Source organism: Elephantulus edwardii, unplaced genomic scaffold (assembly GCF_000299155.1).
Source record: "Elephantulus edwardii isolate Elephantulus edwardi_28Jun2011 unplaced genomic scaffold, EleEdw1.0 scaffold00510, whole genome shotgun sequence".
In the NCBI taxonomy this organism is placed as follows: Eukaryota; Metazoa; Chordata; class Mammalia; order Macroscelidea; family Macroscelididae; genus Elephantulus; species Elephantulus edwardii.
Genome location: NW_006400260.1, coordinates 184,055 through 204,448, shown reverse-complemented (window position 1 = coordinate 204,448; position 20,394 = coordinate 184,055). Strand labels below are relative to the sequence as shown.

Genomic DNA, 20,394 nt, shown 5'->3' with positions numbered 1-20,394 from the left:
CCACCTTCTCCAGACAAGCCATTCTGATATGGTTCAGTTCCTCAACACTGATCATTCCCTCCCCTCCTGGGGACCCCCCAACCCCAGCCCAGAACTGTGTGGGTCTCTCCTGTGGCTCTGAGGTCAGGCTCTTTGATGCTATAATGGTCTATGCAACATTGTCTCTTCTACACACTTTTCTGCATACAAACATGGGAGTCCCTAGCATTGAGCTTCATACAAGCCAGATCACGGCGTATACTGCATAATGGATAGAAAAACAGAAAAGTGAGAGGCTCACTAGATGGATGGGTAAGTGGATGGATGAAGGCGAGGGAGGCAGAAGGTCCACAGGAAGTTCTGTGCACACAGCCCCCTTGCAACTGTTCAAAACACTTAGATGTCCCCATGGTTCTGGGAGAAGAAGGTTTCCTCATGCCCTTTTTTCCAAGCCCCCCTACTCCCCCATCAGTTAGCGTAAGATTTAGAAAGACAGCCTGCTGGGTGCAGGTGCCAGGAAAGCTGGGAATCAAATCTGTGCTCCTTGCCCTCAGTTCATCTTGCCCAGGAGGGAACTGGACCTCAGTTCCCTCCTGTGTAAAATGAGGACATGGAACTGGGGGGAGTTCCTTAGACCTTTCCTGCTTAAAAAGCACGTCCATGCTGGGGCCCAGCTGAGAACAAGAGAACTGGCCACATGGGAGACGGCAGGGGAATTTATGCCAAAAAAAATTAAAGGTGGGGGAGGGGAAGGGAAAAGATCAGAGGGAAAGAGAAAATCCTATTCCCTTTTAAACTGCACATTTAAGAGGCACTTAATAGGTAAAATTTCCAGGACTCATTGTGTCTTTAAAAAGAAAAAGTTCATTTCAACAGATTGGATTTAGGATGAGAGTGGACTGGAAATGCTGGACCCCTGAAGAGTCCAGGTGCCTCGGGCAGAACCCCCTGGGGTGCTAGTGCTAGATAAGAGCTAGCTAAGAGCTGGTCCCCCTCCCCCGACCACCTCCTCTCACCACCCTGCCCACTTCAGCCAGAGGACCCTTCTTGTCGTCTGCACTACACATTGAGCTCAGAAACCAAGTGTAGAATTAGGGTGAAAGATTTCAGGAGAGAAAAAGAGGCCCAAGGTCGTACACTCAGGACCTCACCAGAATTCCCAGGGGGTCAGGCTAACAGAACCCCTCAATTCAGACCCCAGGAATCGAGTTGCATGCATTGGAGGCGGAAGAGTTTCCCAAACCCAGCTGTCCCTGGTTGGGCAGCATGTATATAGACATAGATACTCTGGTTCCGGAGCTCTGGTAGCCTATAGTGGTTAAAAGCTGTGCTGCAATGCCAAAGGTACATGGTTCTCATCCACCAGATACTGCACAGAAGAAGGATGCACAATCTCCTTCCATGAAATTTAGTGCCTCTGAAACCCTGCTGGTCGGCTGTGAGTCAGTTCTGACTCAGGGGGACACATGACAACTCGGCCTCAATTCCAGCAGTCCCCAGGGGAAGTCACCAGGCTCCTCTGAGCGCTCAGCTTAGACAGGAAGAGCCACGCCAGGCCCAGTGAAAAACCGGAAAACCTGGGGAGGACGCTGCTCAGATCAGGGGGCTCCAAGCGTCAGCCCAGCACCCTGCAACCTTGCTGTCAAAGACCTTTCTGAAACATCTCTCGGCTGCCTCGGGGCATAATTTAATCTTCCTTTTATGACTCCGGATCTCTCCCAGCCACGTGGAGACAATCAATTACTGCTGGGTCCAGGTGGGGGGGCAGAGGGGAGGGGCAGGACTCGGTTTGACCAGCTGACCCTGAACTGGGAGGGGCCTGAAAGAGCTGGAGGAGGCGGTCCGCAGGGGGGCAGACCCCAACCTGAGTCCTGCGGGCTGGAGGTTGGTTGAAGCAGAAGAGAACGGGAAGCTCTTTCTCAACCAAGTCGGAGACCCCCAGAGCAGGTGAGATGGGGCAGTCTCCAGGGGTCCATTGAGGTAGAACCAGAGAGCTAGAAAGGGGTAGGGGGTGCATGCTGAGGTCAGACCAGGTGTCCTAACTAAAGAAGAGGCTGCATAATACAGCACCCCATATAGAGTTTATAGGGTTTGTTGTCCTTGATGTTGGGTTGGATCTAACTCATAGCTGACCCTCCAGCAGGTTTTCTGAGGCAGTAAAATGCACAGGAGGAGAATGCCCATCCTTTGTGGGCCTAGTGGTAAGACGCTGCACTGCAATCCCAAAGGCATGCGGTTCAAATCCACCAGCTGCTCCACGGGAGAAAGATGGGCAAGGAGTGAGGCTTCAGATTAGACGAGGAAACTGTCCACCCGGATTGTGGGTGGCAGGAAGCTGTTCTCCTGGGTAAACACGAGACAGAGACCCAGGGGGTGACACCCCTGAGCCCCAGAGGACAGATACAGCGACCCTTTCTGCTGAGGTGATGCTACTATTTACTGGACAGACAAGGCTCTAGACTCCAGCCCAACAGACACCAGACAAGGGAAGTGGGAGGTAGAGTATTTTGTGCCTACCAGTGGCAGCCCCTCTTTCATTGTCTGTTCCCTCCCGATGCTCTCGGCATGTTATCTCTAAGTTACTTTGGGCCTCAGAGCTCAGGCCAGACCCCGTCCGAGGCCGTCCATCTGTCCGGCTCACAGCTCTGCTAGGCTCAGGTCGTGTCCCCTGGCCTTTGCTGAGGCAGCTCTTTGAGGAGCCCTGGGCTTGGTGGGTCCACAGCGCCCTCCCTTCCGCTGCTGCCTTTAATCCTCGGCGGAAAGTCAAACATTAGCCCGGGGAACAGCTTACAGCCTTATATAAGCCCCCCTGGGGGAGGCACAAACACAGCCTGTTGGAGCCAAGCTGCCCCACTGCAGCAGCTGCCCGGACCAGACACAGACAGAGCCGCAACCTGACTGCCCACCGGTGCTCAGAAGCCAGGTCGAGCCAGGTGAGGAGGGGGGAGGCCCCAAGCCCAGGCCCCAGAGGCTCCTGAGGAAGCCCCCAAGGTCAAGGCCTGCTTCAGTGCACCTGGCCAAGCCCTTTGTGCCCTCTGGGGACATGCTCAAGTGCTTTCTGTTGCCCTCACCTGGTGGGTCCAACCCCAGAAAGAGCTGAACCCAGGAGGCTCTGTGCTCCCCAGAGACCCTTCAGCCCCTGCCTGCCCCAGCTGGCCACCTGCTGACCTTCTATGGCCACCTGGAGCCCAATCAGGGACCACTCCACCCACCCGTGCCATCTGGTCCTGTGTAGCATTAGAAGAGGGCAACCTGATCTCTCCTTGTGCTGGTCACACATACTCGCATGGACGCGTGCACATGGACTCACACAACACGCCTTTACGTTCCAACCTCCATAGACACCTCCCAGTCCACACCCCACTTCCTGGGCAGTGCAAGGCAAGCCGTTTACACTGGACTGCCGGCCCTAAAGGCTGGCACTTGAGATGCCCTCAGCAATGCCATGGACGAGAGGCCTCGCTCAGCTTCCTTAAAGTCCACCTGCCAGAATCCCAGGGGACAGTTCTACCCTGGGACACACAGGTCAGCATGAGTCAAAAATCGCCTCTCGAGCAATAGAGTTAAGTTCTGTGTCCCTGGGCTGCTAACAGAAAGGCCAGTGGCGGTTCAAGTCCAGCAGCCACCACACAGGACAAAGATGAGGCCCGGTGCTCTTGCTTGCAGCCTCAGGAACTCAATGGGGCAGTCCCACCCTGTCCTATCCCAACCCACCACCCGGCTCACCGCTGCTGAGTCCAACCTATTGAGTTTAATCACAGCGACCTTCTCCATCAGGTTCCTAAGGCTGCAAAGTCTACAGGAGGAGACTGCCCACATTTCTCGGAGCAGCTAGTGGATTCAAACCACTGACCTTCCAGTTAGCAGCCTGATTTGTTATGCAGTAGCCCCCAGGGCTCCTCACCGTGTTCTATACAGTCTCTGCATAACACATTTGCATAGAAGCCCACACCGGGGACCCGCACCTCTGCATATGCAACTGGATGCGTCCTGTGTGTGCACGAGTAGCTACATCTGCACACACATCTGTGCCTACGCTGCTGCACACACTTGAGCTCGTGCACACACACACCCCCTTAGACACCCCCACTCTAGCACACAGCTACACAGCACATCCACGCACACACACGCCTCTCCCTGGCTTGGTGCCTTGCCTAAAGCTCTGGCTCGTCCCGCCCAGTGCCATGACCTTCTCTGAGCTCCTGGACCGCTTGGGTGGCGTCGGCCCCTTCCAGTTCCTTCACCTGGCCTTGATCGGCTTGCCAGTCCTGGGCATGGCCAACCATAACCTGCTGCAGATCTTCACAGCCTCCACCCCAGCCCATCACTGCCGTCCACCCCCCAATGCCTCCGCGGGGTCCTGGGTGCTCCCCACGGGCCCGGATGGGAAGCCTGAGAGATGCCTCCGATTCATACATCCACCCAACGCCAGCCTGTCCAACGTCACGCAGGGGCCTACAGAGCCATGCTTGGATGGCTGGGTCTACAACATCAGCGCCAGGGACTCCATCGTGTCAGAGGTAAACTCCCTGCCACCATAAGGCACCGTGCACCTTTGAGAACTCCCCTTGTTTACCACAGGCACCCCCCACCTGCCCTGCACCAAGCAGGAGGGCCTATTCTTCCTGGGGGTAGAGAGTACTGGCAGGTTAGTATCCCTGGGGGCAAAGCAGATGGTGGGTGCAGATGCAACCCAAAGTCAATGTTGACTTTCTTCACATTCGGAGTCCAAGCGTTTTATTCAACAGCTACAGCTGACTCGGGCAACCATGCTTCGAGGGAAAGGGATACGTAGTATGTGCACAGCCCCTAAGGTGGCAGCGTGTATGGAAGTGGGGCTAAATTAAGAGGGCTGGATTAAGAAGGTTAAATTAAGGCTGAAACACTCCAACACGGACACATTAACTGGTTATCCGCCTCACACCCACTGACAGGTCCACCTCCCATTCATCCATTCCATCACGGCGTCCCTTCATCACCCGTTGTGGAAATGACACAGTTAAATCAGACCCTTCTGTAAACTGGCAGGCCATGACAGGAGGAAGAGGAGGAAACAAGACAAGCATTGAGGGGGACACGCCCAAGGTCAAGTACGCTTTGTTTGATACATTGCAGACCTCGTCTCCATCCATCCCCATCACCATTCTCTGCTGAAGGTGACATTATCTCCTTTCACAGACTAAAGAAACTGACAGGGAAGGGAAGTGACTATCCAATGTCACACAGCTCAGTTTGGGAGCTGGCATTTACAGCTAGAGACCATCTGACGTCTGCTGTTCTTAGATGCCAGGGAGTTGGTCCCAACTCTGCAACCCTATGTTTCACCAGAGCAAAAAACCGCCAGGGCGTGCGCCACGCCACAATCACTGTTGTGTGTAAGCCCTTTGTGGAGTCACTGTGTCAAGACCCTGCTCTGCCTCTTAATTCCTGACCCTCTAGCTTCCTAAGCATGGTGTCCAGGGGCTGGCCCCTCCTGACAGCAGGCCTAAAGTATGTGAGACGGAGTGACATCGCTCTAGCTTCTAACAAAAACTCGGGTTACACTTCCAAGATTTGTTTCTTCTTTTGGCAATTTATGCTCTATGGACAGCTCAAGGCAAATCATAGTCTAGGTGCAAGGGTATAAATGCTTATGGGAGCTACAGTACTCTCTCTCCAACACCACAACTCAAAGGCATCATTTCTTCTGTAATCCTTATTCATTCATTTAATCAATTATTGAGGAGTAATGATGTCAGTTTGAGGACTAATGTGCACCTGATTCAGGCCACATAGTCTTTTTTTTTCATTCATTCATTATTGTACTTTTCTCCCTGCCCACCCCTCCCCGCCAGTATACTCTTCTCTTTGGAAAGTAAAATTCTTTCATTGTTATACAATCCCTCCCCCCACCAAGTCCACGCCACTAGGCAGCCTTTATTCTGGACTCCTGTCATGACAATAATAAGTAATCATCTATCCCTTTTAAACAGTTCTCTCCCTCATCTGTTTTAATGCAGTATACATAATTTATCCCCTCTTTCTCAGTCTTCCCCCCAACCCTGATGTCAGTCCCATTTTACTACAGTGGCACTATTTGTCCTTTTGTGTCTCAGATATTTCATTCAGCATAATGTCCTCCAGTGTCCTCCATTTTGCATAATATTTCATGAGTTCCTTGTTTTTCAATGCAGTATAGTATTCCATTATGTGAATATACAAGAGCTTCTCTATCCATTTGTTTGTTGATGGGACACTTGGGTTGTTTCCAACTCTTTGCTATTGTGAACAAAGTTGTGATAAACATGGGTGTGCATTTATCTGCTTGGGTGTCAGTTATGGTCTCTTTGGGATATATTCCCAGTAGTGGAATTCCTGGGTCAAATGGTATTTCTATTTGCAACTTTTTGAGAAAGCGCCATACCGCCTTCCATGATGGTTGCATCACAGCCACAAAGTCTTTTCAATCACTTACTATGCATCTGAAAGCTGGACAATGACTAAGGATGACAGAAAAAGAGTTGATGTCTTTGAGCTGTGGTGTTGGAGAAGAGTGCTGAACAAACATCCCATGGATGGCCAAAATAACAAACAAATATGTCTTGGAAAGAATGCAGCCAGAGTGCTCTTTGGAGGCAAGGATCATGAGGCTTCGCCTCACACACGTCAGGCATGTTGCTAGGAGAGGCTATTCCTTGGAGAGGGACATGATGCTGGGAAGCGTGGAGGGTCAGCAAAGGAGAGGAAGACCCTCAACCAGATGGACTGACATGGTGACTGCCACAATGGGCTCTAGTGTGTCAGGAAGTGTGAGTATGGCACAGGATAGGACAGGGTCCATATCTGTTCTTCATAGGGCCACTATGGGTTGTACTTGACAGCATTTAATGACAATCCTTATTCATAGTCCAACTTTCCAATGTACAGCAAGTTACTGAAAAGACCATAGCTTGACTTTGGTGTACTTTAGTCTTCCAAATAACATCACTGCTCCTTAGCACTTTGGAGAACTCCTTGACAGGAGACTTCCCCAAGGCAAGATGTCTCTTGCTTTCTTAACTATTGGTAACAAAGGTGCTGATTTTCGATCCAAGTAAGATGAAATCACTGACAACTTCAATCTTTTCTCTATCTAGCATGATGTTGCCTATTGGCCCAGTGGTGAGGATTTTTGTTTTCTTGATGTTGAGATGTAATCTATATTAAAGGCTCTTGTCTTTGATTTTCTGAAGCAAGCATTTAAAATCCTTCTCCTTTTCAACAAGTAAGGTTGTGTCATGTGCATAATACAGGATGTTAAAAGAGTCTTCCTCTGATCCTGATAACACCTTCTTCTTCATAGAGTCCAGCTTCTCAAATGATTTGTTCAGCATAAACATTGAATGGGTGTGTAGAAAAGATACAGTCCTCAGACACACCTCCCCTAATTTTAAACCATGCAGTATTCCCTTGCTCTGTCCAACAACAGCTTCTTGGTCTAGGTATAGGTTTTCCATGAGCACATTTAAGTGTTCTGGGACTCCCATCCTTCTCACTGTTAGCCATAATTTCTAGACATAATAGAAACCTTTCATATCTTGGGTTTCTAGTCACAACAAGCACATAGCTGAAATGGAACCAATCTCCAACAAACATTTATTGAAACCTGCAAGCTGAATAGCACTCAGCTACTAATCCCAAGGTTGGTGGTTCAAATACACCCCCAGGCCGGATAATGTCTCCAAAGAAAGGCCTGGTGATTCATGTCTGAATGGTCACAGCCGTGACAACCCTATGAAGTTCAACTTTATTGTGAAACACATGGGTCCCCATGAGTCAGAACCAAACTGAAACGTAGGTGATGCTGAGGATGGATATTCAGAGAACACATGAGCTGTGCTGATGCCCCAGGACCTGCCTCTGGTGGGGACAAAGGCACGCCCCTTAAGAGTTGCCGGTGGTTTTGTGGGGAGACAGCACGCATGGGCAGGGGGTTTGCACCTGCTTGCTCATCCCTGATTCCTCAGCTCCTAGAATCCTACCTGGCTCAGAGGAAGCGCTCTTGGGGAGACACTCTCTGTGTTGAGTGGGTGCATGCTTTACAGAGCTTTGACCCCGTTCATCCTGGCGTAACACCTGCTGGGAACTTGCCTCTCCACCCCTCCCCCCCAAAGAAGCCGGGCTGCCAACCCAAAGGCACGCGGTTCGAATCCACCAGCTGTTCAGCGGAAGAAAGATGAACAATCTCTTCCCATGAGATTTATTGCCTCTGAAAACATATACTGGCGGGTCAGCTATGAGTTAGTGCCAACTGGATGGTACGCAACAACACATTATACATCATTAGTGAAAAAGGATCAACTCACTGCCATCTCTTTCAACTCATGGTGACCCTCCTTCGGCCTTCTGAGGCTGTAAACCTTTTCTCTTGGGTTTGTTTGTTTGTTTGTTTGTTTGGGGGGGGGGGTTTGAGGCTGTACACCTTGATGGGAGTAGATCACCTCCTTTTTCTCCCAAAGAGGAGCTGGTAGATTCAAGCTGCTAACCTGTAGATTAACTCCCCACACTTAACCTACTACCCCACCAGGGCTCCTCTTTTCTCTCTTAGATATACTGACTTGGAATCAATATTTCAATAAGATCTCCCAAGAGGGTATTTATACAGGATCGTATGTCTACATAAGAATCGCTTGGAGGGTGTTGTTAAATTGTAGATTCTGGTTCAGTCTCTGATGTGGAAAGGTGAATTCTCAGCAGAGGGTCAAATTAGAATGAACCTGTTGGAGACCCTGGTGCTTTATGAACTCAGGGTACTCTAGGAGCCCAAAAAAGGGGCACTGAGTCAGCCTAGAGGGGCCCTCAAAAAGGACTTTCTGGAGTAGACAGTGCATGTGCTGAGGATGGAAGAGGAGCGAGAGCCAGACAGGGGAAGTGAGGTGAGCAAGGGCACCCCAGGGAAAGAGAACAGTGAGTAGCGTTAAAGTCACGGAAGCTTGACGAGAATGGTCGGAGGCGATGTCAGAGATTGTGGAGGTGGCACAGGGCAGGACAGGGTTCAGAGCTGTTGTTCACAGGGTCACTGTGAGTTGTACTTGACTCAACGGCACCTAACAATAACAACAACAGTGGCAGAAGAAGACTGAAGAATACGTAGGTGAGCTGAATGTGGGGCTGAAGGCTCAGTGGTGCTACGGCGAAGACGTGGCCTCTGTCCTGAGGGCAGTGGGAGCCCAGGAATGGCGTAATGAAAGACGTGCTTAAGCCATGTTCTCAGACCCATAATTCCGACTGTTGGATGGAGAGAGGCTTGTACTGACTTGTGAACTGAGGGCCAAGATGACTGATACGAGAGACAATCAAAATCAATACCAGTCAAGTTCAGATGCCAGAAGCTTATAGGACTTAGTGACAGAATGGAGGTGGGACTGAGAGGTAGGGAGAAAAAGGTCAAATGAGTAGCAAAATCTGTAGTGTGACCTAGTCTGTGGGAACATAGAGAGAAGCACAAGCCATCATCTATGACTTAAAAAACCACCTCCCGGCAAAAGAAACAAAAAGCGTACCAGGAGCAGCCACATTATCACCCTTGCTGATATCTCCTATGTGCCTAGTGCTGACTGGTTCGAAGCCCCTTGCGTGCAATAGCTCCTTTAAGCCCACAACAGTCCTCTGAGGGAATGTAGCATCTTTCCTAACCCCTGTTTACAGATGATGCAACCAAAGGATCCGTCATTGGTCCAAAGTACATTTCATAACTGTCAGAGTTGGCAGTTGACATCGGAGTCCAAGCTCTGCAAAACAGTGAAACCCCATCCTCCAAGGTGCACCTCACAGCTCCAGGGACATGCTGGGCTGGCCTGGAGCTCCACCTCACTAGACTGTAGCTTCTCCAGGACAAGGACAGTGTCTTTTATCACCCCGCTCTCTGGTCACAGTAAGAGCACAGCTGAAGCTGAATGAAGGACATCCTCCCACAGAGCCTCGCTGGAGGGGCATAGACATGGCTAACTTCTGGGATACAGCTGCCTTTGCAGGGATTCTGCTGGCTCCAAGGAGCCCGATCAAAAGCAGAGGTTGCAGGACCTGTTGAAGGGAAGCACCCGCTCACATCTGTGCTAGCTCACTTCCCAGCCACCGTGTCAGTGATTGAGACATGATGAATCTGTGTCCCAGTGAAGCATAGGTTCCACCAGATCAAAGTACAGTGCCCTACGCTGGGTCAGGTGTGTCTCAGGTGCTGGCTCTGGGGGTTCTCACTGTCAATGGCCATAGACTGGCCCCCTGCCTGGTCACTGAAGCATTAGTGGCCTTGCCCAGCCAGCCACGAGTATCAACACAGCAAAGGAAGCCATTCGGTTTGTGGTTCAGACCAAGGTAAATCCATGCTACATCTGCTTGGGTGGGGTGGATGAGCTCTGGTTTCCAAGCTGACAGAGGTAGAGCAGGCTGGACTGGAATCGTTCTCCGAGTCGAGGCTGGCTCTGTGTTGTTATTATTAAGTGGAATTGAGCCAGCCCTTCCTCACAGCAACTTTCTGTATAACAGGACACATTCCCCAGGCCTGGGCCATCCTCACAATGGCTGTTAGGTTAAGAGCCTCATTGATGCCGTTTTCTGCATCATCCATCTCATTAAAAATCTCCTTCTTGTCACTGACCCTCAACCTTACAAAGCATAGTGTCATTCTCCAGGGATTGGTCACTCCTGGTGACATCACCAAAGCCATCTCCAAAGGCATGTTCAAAGTAATGAGGAAGATGGAGACATGTGGCAAAGAATTCGGTCCAGATAGCACTGACTAGCTGAGGCAATGAGCCATCTCCCAGACCACTGGTCTCCAGTCTAATGATATGATATCTGGAAGTAAGGTCAAGTAGCTAGCGTTCACTTCCTGACTCTGCCATTTAATAGAGATGTTGTTGTTGTTAAGTGCCATTGAGCTGAGTACAACTCATAGCATCCCTGTGAACAAGTCTGTACCCTGTCTTATACTGTGCCATCTTTACCATCTCTGACACATTTGAGTCCACTGATGTCAACCTATCTGGTAGAGGGTCTTTTTCCCTCTCTTTCACCAGCCCTCTAACTTTCCAAGCATGATATCCCCTTCCAAGGAATAGCCTCTCCTAGCAACCTTCCCAAAATATATGAGATGAAGTTTTGCCATCCTTGGGTTTTTTGACAGTCATGAAATATTTCATGCTTTTTGCCGACACCACAACTCAAAGAAATTCTTCTTCTGTCATTCTTTTTCATTGTCCAATTATCAGATGTATAGCAAATAAGTGAAAAGACCATGGCCTGAAATCAGGAGCACCTTAGTCTTCAAAGTGACATCATTCCTCCTCAGTAATTTGAAAAAATCTCTAACAGTGGATTTGCCCATTGCAGTATGTCTCCTGGTCTCCTCCTGAGTGATGGTATGAAGGGTTAACTGTGGATCCAAATTGAATAGGGATGTTACTATTAATGCAAGCCTCCATTTCTTCATCTATAAAATGGGATAGGAAAGTATGCGTGTGGATTAAAGAAGAGTGCTTAGCATGGGGCTTGGCACTGACAAAGTGTTTGGATTAGTTATTGTTATTGTTATTGTCAGGAATGTCCTGAGACCTGGGGTGGTGTGGGGTGGTGAGGAACAGTCACAGCTCTTCCCAGATCACACAGGCCTCAAGGCACTTCCTCTGCCTCACTGAATGGCCTCCACCTAGGATAACCAGGGGCAGCACAGACCCAAGAGCCCAATAGGTCTAAGTTCAAATGGCAGTTTCACCCTCCCCCCATCCCAGCAGTAACCTGCTAAGTCACCTCCCCTTTGCTGAATCAGTACCTTTCCTGAGGGATGCGATGTGATGCGATAATAAGGAATTTCCCTCTGGGGTCTATGAGGACTTCACTGCTCCAGCCTGTGGTGAGAGAGTCCAGCACAGGGTCTGTTGGGAGGGAGAGGGGAGGAAAGGCCATTTCCTTCCTCCTGCTGATCTCCTAAGCCCTCCTGGCAGGGTGACTGCAAATTCCTTTCTCTCCAGTCAGCACCAACAAGGCTGGAATTTCTCAGAAGGGACTGTGCTAGGACATTAGAGGAAACAAAGGCCTTTTTAAATATAAAAAGACTGGAAAGTGTGGGGAGTATGAATTTGGGGCTCTGGGTTCTCTGGAGAGGACATGTCGCTCACAGCTTCACATGATGAAGCACTAAGTCTAGGGGTCCCAATGCCCCACTCTGTGACTGTCACTGAGTCTAGGTCTGGTCTTGGATGAGCAAGACCCTCCCCTACCTCTGGCCCCTGGGATTGGTCTCTGGGCCTTGAGCCTCACTGCCCTCCCTGCTTCAGCTCCACAAGTAGCTGGACTCCCACACGACCCCCCAGGAAGCCCCAGTCAGCTGCTGGAGTTGTTGAGAGCCTGCCCAGAGGGGTCCCCCGGGGAAGTCTCTGCCCTGCCTGAGTCCCCTTCCCAAGGCTCAGCCTTCAACATCACTTTCCCCAAGTCCACAAGCTGCTCAGTTCCCAGGCCACTTGTCCACCTCCTGGTCTCCAGCTCCTGTTTCTGTCCAACTTGTGAACATTTAACGCTGCCCTGGACATCCCCTCCCACCACTTCCCCACTCCCAGCCTCCCACCTGACACCGAGGTGAGGACCAGAGAGCCCTGGGTGGAGGGAGAGTCCCACCTTTTCCATTTCTCTGATCCAGCCTGACTCTCCAGGGCAACCTGGACTGAGGAAGCCTCTGATCAAAGCATAGGAGGGGTTTAGGGCCTTCCTGTGGCCTCTGCAGGGACAGGAAGTCACTCGGTGAGCACTGACTGAGTGCACCTGGGATGGGGCTTCTCCTTCCTTCCCACGATCCCTGGTGAATGAGGTACGGCATTCTTGTACTTCAGAGGAAAAAACTGGGTTCAGATACTACAAGTGACCTTACCAGAAATGATGATGAGGTCAAGTTTTTATAGACGTGTCTGAGGATCCCTATTCCACAAGCTGTATCTCTCTATTGCATTATGTGTTCCTACAAACACAGGCCCTACAATGACAAGTGACAATAAAAATCCACCCAAAAAAAAAAAAATCACTGCAATTCAGTAGATTGAATCCCCGTGACCCTCCATTGTGTTTTTAAGGCTGGACATCTTTCCATCAGCAGAGTGTCCATCTTTGTCCTGCAGACCAGCTGGTAGACTCCAACCACTTCTAGCAGCTAAACATCTAACAAACTATTGCTTGAGGGGCCACTGTTTCCCAGGTGTCACGCTGGGGGTTCTTCATTCCTTGTGTCACTTACCGTCCTGAGAAATATATGCTAACATTGCCTTCTCACTACAGATGAGAAGAATGAGCCACAGAGAAATTAAGCAAGTAGCCCAGGAACACACAGTTACTCTAAGGGCAGAACTGAAGCCTCACATCCTTTTGACTTTCCCCAAGATATGTGCATAGTCCTCTTGAGTCCTTGGGCCAGAACACATCAATGAATCCAAGAAAATTCAGGAGGTGTTGTAGGTCTGCTCAAGCTGGAACCTAGTTCCAAAAGGCCACTTAGCTAGGGCAGGCTATTTCCCTGCCCTCGGTCTTGGGGACAGGGACCATGCAATGGGCCTGCTAGCAGAGTCAACGCCCTGAGACACACACTATGGCCCTCAGCCTTCTGACCATGATCATGATAATGAACGACTTGCTCCCATCATTCTAGCCCATCTCCTGCCTTGCAAGGGCCCCCTGTACTCTGAGCATGTGGCTGTTCCGGCTCAGGAGCCTGTCCTCCCACAGCTTTTGGCCCTAGCTGTCCTGGCTCCAGCATTAGCTGTCCTCTTAGACTTTGATCCCAGCCCATCGTGGGTTGTGTTGTCTTGTGTGGTTCTCAGCAACACGGTATTAAGTCCTCCTTCTACTGACCCAGGCTTCAAAATCCTTGCCTCCAAGGAACAGCCTGGCTTCACCCTCTCCAGGACGAACTTGTTTGTTCTCCTAGCAGTCTACGGTATAGTCAATACCCTTCTCCAGCACCACAGCTCAAAGGCATCAACTCTCCTTCTATCATCCCTAGTCATTGTCCAGCTCTCTGAAGCATAGCAAGTAATGGCAAAGACCATGGCCTGTTATCAGGTGCACCTTAGTCTCCAGACTGACACCATTGCTCCTCAGTACCTTGGAGAGGTCTCTGACAGCAGACTTTCCCAACCCAATTCATCTTTTAATTCCCTGGCTGCTGGTATCAAGAGTGTTGACTGTAGAGCCAAACGAACGGAAGCTGTCAACAATCTCAATCTCTTTATCATCTCTCATGATGCTACCAATCAGCCCAGTGGTGAGAATCTTTGTTTTCTTGATGTTGAGCCTCAATCCATATTGAAGTCTGCAGTCCTTGACCTTCCACAGCAAGTGCTTCAGTTCCTCCTCAGTTTCAGCAAGCAGGGTTGTGTCATCTGCATAACGCATATTGTTGATGTTGATGTTGTTATGTGCCATCGAGTCGCCTGCAACTCATAGTGACCCTATGTACAACAGCCCTAAACTCCGCTCTGTCCTGGGCCAGTCTCACCATCTCCGACACACCTGCCTTCAATCATGATGCTACACTTCTCCTCATAGAGTCCAGCCTCCCAAATATTCTCTTCCACAAAATAGGGACATAACAGTGCCAAAAAGTGAGAGCCCTGGTGGTACAGTAGTTAGGTTCTCCTCTGCTAGCCAAAAAATGAGAGGTTCGAACCCATCAGCCACTTTGTAGGGGGAAAGATGTAAATATTTACAGTCCTGAAACCCCTTTAGGGCAGTTCTACTGCAGACTGTAGGATGGCTAATGAGTCACAACCAATTCAAGGGCAACAAGTCTGGCTTTGGGCCTTTTGTAAAGTTATTATAGCATTATTTGCAGGCTTTGCTCCTAAGTAATCCTTCTTTCTCTATTCACATCATTCCTGGGGCATTAATTCACACAGAAAGACATCTAGTGAGTTTCCCATCCTGACCTGAATTAGTAGTGATCATTACACGAGGGGAAAGTACATTGGACTAAAATACTGGTGTAGAGGTGCCAGAAGCTACACGTGAAAGGGGTCAGCCAAGGTCATTCCAAAGGTCAGACAGATGCACCAGGAAGTTGAGTGGCTGTTCCATTCTCTCCAATCAGCAAAAAGGGACCCTATTTTTTCACTGGGTCACTATAAGTAGTACACAACTCGAGAGCACCCAACAACAACAGCTGCAGTAGTGGCAAGTTATTGTGCTGCCAACCCAAAGGCATGCAATTCAAATCCACCAGCTCCTCCACAGGAGAAAGACGAGCAATCTCCTTCTGTGTGATTTACAGCCTCTGAAAAACCAGCTGCTGTGGGTTGGTTCCAACTCGGCAGGACCTAACAACTACTACTTGCTGTGGTGATTAAATGTTCAAGTGGTTACTAGAAGTCACGATTCAAACACGACAGCCACTCCCTGGGGAGAAAGATGTAGGAATCTACTTCTGTGAAGACTGACCGCTTTAGAAACCCTATGGATGTACCATGGACTGCCAGGAAAACAAACAGATTCATCTTGGAGAGGATTAAACCAAGCTGCTCCTTGGAGGCAAGGATTCTGGGGCTTCGTCTGACATACTTTGGACATGTTGCCAGGAGGGACGGGTCCTTGGAGAGTGACAGCGCAGGAGGGGAAGACCCTCTATGAGATGGAATGGTTCAGTGACTGGGGTAATCGGGATGGGTGTGTCAGAGGCAGTGCGGTTGGTGCAGGATAGAGCAGGGTTTAGGGCTGTTATGCACAGGGTCACTATGAGTCACAAACGACTTGACGGCACATAACAACAACAACAACATGGAGTATTTCTACTATAGCCTACACTTTGCTCACTGAAAGTGAGGGGTATATGAAATGCTTGCTGTAGAAGATCAAGGAGGACAGCCTTCACTACGGATGACAGCTCAACATCAAGAAGACAAAGAGTCTCATCACAGGCCCAACAGTAACAATTACGATAGATGGAGAAAAGACGGAAGCTGTCAGTGATTTCATCTTGCTTAGATCAACATTCAACACCCTTGGTACCAGCAGTCAGGAAATCAGGAGACGTATTGGGCAAGTCTACTGTCAGGGACCTCTCAAAAATACTGAAGAGCAAAGATGTCAGTTTGAAAACTAAGGTGCACTTGATTCAAGCCATGGTCTTCTGAATCTCCCGCTACGCCTCTGAGAGCTGGACAATGAATAAGCATGACAGAAGAATTGATGCCTTTGAGTTGTGGTGCTGGAGAAGAGTACTGAATAACCCATGGTCTGCCAAAAGAATAAACAGATAAATCCTGGAAAAGGGGCATCCAGAGGGTTCCTTGGAGGCAAGGATGATGAAGCTTTATCTTTCATATTTTGGTTACGAAGCTAGGCGAGACTATTCCTTGGAAAGGGACATCATGCTTGGAAAGAAGGAGAGGAAGACCCTCAACGCAATGGACTGACACTCACTTCAGCAATGGGCTCCAGTGTCTCAGAGATGATGGCACAGGATAGGAAAGGTTTCAGGTTGGCTGTTCATAGGGTTGCTATGCGTCATATTTGACTCAATGGCACCTTACAACAACAACAGAGTCACATGAGTCAAAATCCATTTGACAGCAGCAGGGTTTTTGGTCAGTCAGCAAATCACTCTTTTCTTCTCCAGGTTTCATCAGTAACATATGTATGCATAATAACTCAGCCCCGATCATTCATTAATTATTCATTGAGCAAACATTAATATTTACCATGTACAAATGACTTAAGTTACGTGCCAGGGATTAAAAAAACATTAGTCAATCTCTGCCCATCTCAGAAGTTACAGAATCTGGAAAAAAAGCGAGTAAATAAGCAGCTAGAGTGCTGTTTAATAGGTGCCCTCTAGGAGGTTAAGAACAGGATGCTGGGTTAAGAAGGAGAAACAAGGGACTTTAAACAGAATGGGAGCCTCGGCATGCTTCTCAGTAACTAACTCGTTTCATTTCACAAATATTTATTGATTACTTGTTTGTATCAGGTACCCTCTCAGATATGTAGCAAGTGATTGAAAAGACCATGGCCTAAATCCAGTGCACTTCAGTCTTTAAACTGACATCATTGTTTCTTAGTATTTTTGGAGAGATCTTTGACAGCAGACTTTCCCAATGCAATACAGCTTGATTTCTTCACTGTTGGTGCCAAGGGTGTTGACTGTGGCTCTAAGGAAAATGAAGTCATTGGCAGTTTCAATCTTTATCTATCATGATGTTGCCTCTTAGCCCAGTGGTGAGGATTTTGGTCTTCCTGATGATGAGATGTAATTCATATTGAAGACTGTAGTCTTTGATCTTCTGCAGCAAGCACTTCAAGTCCTCCTTGCTTTCAGCAAGCAGAGTTGTATCATCTTTAAATGCAGGTTGTCGGTGAGTCTTCCTTCAATCCTGATGTCATACTCTTCTTCATAAAATCCAGCATCTCAAATGATTTGCTCAGCATACAGATTGAGTAGGTATGGAGAAAGGACACAGCCCTGACGCACACCTTTCTTCCTTTTAAACCATGCAGCTATGTTTGGAAAACAGCTTCTTGGTCTAGGTATAGGTTTTTCAAAAGCACAATTAAGCGTTCTGTGATTCCCTTCTTCTCAATATTAGTCATAGTTTGCTATGATCCACACAAATTCCTGGGCAGAATCAATAAAACAAAAATAGTCATTCTTCTGGTATTCTCTGCTTTTATCCAAGAACCATCTGATATCAGCAGTGATATTTGTGATGCCATGCCCTCGTCTAAACCTAGCTTTATAACTTCTGGACATTCTCTGTTAATGTACTGTTCTAGCCATTTTTAATAATCTTTACCAATATTTTGCTTTCATGCAACATTAATTATACTCCTCAATAATTTGCACATTCTGTTGGATTCCTTTCTTGGGAATAGGAACAAATATGGATTTCTTCTCCACAGTTGGTGTGTTTACAAAGTTCATACACATTGTTTCACACTATTCTTCACTCACATTGTGTTCCATACAATCATTCTCATGTATTATGTTCTCTAAAATTAATCACCACTGGACCTTGTCCATCACTGCCCTGTCTTAAGAAGCCACTAACACTCTCTTCCCTCCTCACTGTGCCTGGTTCCCTCATTGCCACGCTTTCTGATTCCCTACCTTTGCATCCACTGACCAAGCTACATGCATCTTCAAAATGTACCAGTATCACCGGAGCTAAGCTCCTCCAATTTGTGTTGCTCTGAACAGCAGCCATGGCCACACTTTCCTCATCAGCTCTATAAGCTCCACTAACCATGAAATCTCTGGAATCAATTTAGAAAGACTAAGAGTGCAGGATTTTTTAATATTTAACCACAAATTACTCCTTTTGAGCCTCAAAACTTCAGTTTAACATCCTCCAGTAGACAAATGACCGAAGAAGTATGTCCAGTCTGATTATGACAACAGATACTTTTTTCTCTCCTTACTGATACTTCTTTTCTCTCCTTCTGACTTATGTGTCGTTATACACTTGGAATACAGACTGCCCAGACATTGTCCATCCTGGTATAAACGTATTCTAGGGGGCAGGGCAGCCTCCTACATGAGCATTTAGAGCGGGAACCTTATTATCTCTCATCTAGACAATAATGTATCTCTAACCTCTAAAACCAGGTTGCTTCTTGGAGGCAAGGATTTTTAAGCTCCATCTCAGGTACTTTGGGCATGTTGCCAGGAGGGGCTAGTCACTGAAAAAGGATAGCATGCTTGGAAGGATAGAGGGTCAGCGAAGGAGAGAAAGACCCTGAATGAGATGGATTGACGGAGTGACTGTGGCGATGGGTCAGATGAGTCAGAGATGGTGAGGTTGGCTCAGGATAGAGCAAGGTTCAAAGCCGTTCTTCACAGAGTCGACTTGACAGCACATAGCAACAACCACGACCTCTGAATCTTTTCTTTCTGTGACATATTCACTGATTCAATGCCATAAGGGTTTATTGAGTGTCTACTATGTGCCAGGCACTTTTGAAGCCCTGGAAGTACAGTAGTGAACAGAACGGGCTAAAAGCCTCACCCACATCAAACCTACATTCTCGGGACAGAAACACACAATAAACAAAACTGTCTGATGGTATGTGACTGCAATAGGAAAAGGGAAGGAGGGTAGAATGCTAGAGACTGTGGAGGTTACAATGTTAAATAAGGTGGTCAAGGAAGAACTCACTGGACAGACAACACTGGAGTAAAGACTTCAAAGATCTGAAAGAGGTGGAGAAACAAGCTAAATGAGGGGAGAGCACTCAAGATAAAGAGACCGGCACATGTGAAGACTCTGAGGTGGGCACAGGCTGGCATGCTGCAGCAACAGCAACGTCAATGAAACAAGGGTCGAGTGGCACCAGCTGACAGCAGAAATGGAATGGGAGATTTTAAAACAATGCAGAACCTTACAGACCAGGTATTGTAAGGATTTTGACTTGTTCTAAACAGGACTCTTAAGTCCATCTTAGATAAGGCATTCCTGTAAGTTGCTCAATTTTCTGGTCTGTGGTCTTTATCGCAAAGCCTACACAGTTACCAGCTTTCCTTGCCTCTGTTGAGAAAACCTACAACATAAAACTAGATTATATACTTCACAAGTTACCTGCTCTGAACATTCAAGGACGATAACATTCCGGGAATAATTATTCCTGTACATTGCTCAACCTTCTTGTAGAAACTGCTTTGTGTCACTTATTCCAAAGCCAGCGTGATCACCAGACACATAGTCTCAACTAAGACCCAGTGAATCTCGTTTCAAATGGTGGAACAGAGCAATAGCTAAGCAATCCCACCAGGTCTGACCTCGATTCTATTGTGAACCAAATGCCTCCAATTTATCTTTGTTTCAACTAAAGTTTATAGAAAAGTCAGATTTTCATTCATTCATTGTTGTACGTTTTCCTCCCTCCCCTCTCTTTCCACTCCCCAGTTCAAGTTCTTTTTTTAAATTTTTTTAAACTTTATTTTATTGTCATTTTAATGAAAGCTGACAGAAAAGTTGGATTTTCACACATCCATGGCTGCACATTTTCTTCCCTCCCCCTCCCTTCCTCCTCCTTAACTTTTTTTTTCCAATTTATATTTTTCCTTTTTTTCTTCTTTTGGTTGCATATTTTCTTCTCCCCTCTCCCAGGCCACCCAGCAGTGCACCCCTTGTTCCAGATTGTTGTCATAAGAATAATGCCTCATCATATGTTCCTTTCGAGCAATTCTTCCCCTCCTCATCTGTTCCTACTACAGTGCTCATTATCTACGAATTCTTTTCCCATTCTCTACCCACCCCACCCGCATCTGTCCTATTTTATAACAGCACTGTTATACAGTCTTTGTCCTTTTGTAACTGAGATATTTCACTCGGCTTAATGTTCCCCAGGCTCTTCCATGCTGTATAATGCTTTACCAGTTTGTTGCTTTTTAGTACTCATAATATTCAGAGAGCTGGACAATGA

General features: G+C 48.0%; 1 protein-coding gene across 1 annotated transcript in view; it reads left to right on the top strand.

Annotated features, from left to right (window-relative positions):
- The first annotated feature begins 4,163 nt into the window (after nt 1-4,163).
- The window catches only part of LOC102874990 (solute carrier family 22 member 8-like), a 35,207-nt gene continuing 18,976 nt past the window's right edge, over nt 4,164-20,394 (top strand). Inside the window, exon 1 of the mRNA XM_006903110.1 lies at nt 4,164-4,499. Within this exon, the coding sequence (XP_006903172.1) occupies nt 4,164-4,499 (336 nt within the window). The remainder of the gene's footprint in view (nt 4,500-20,394) is intronic.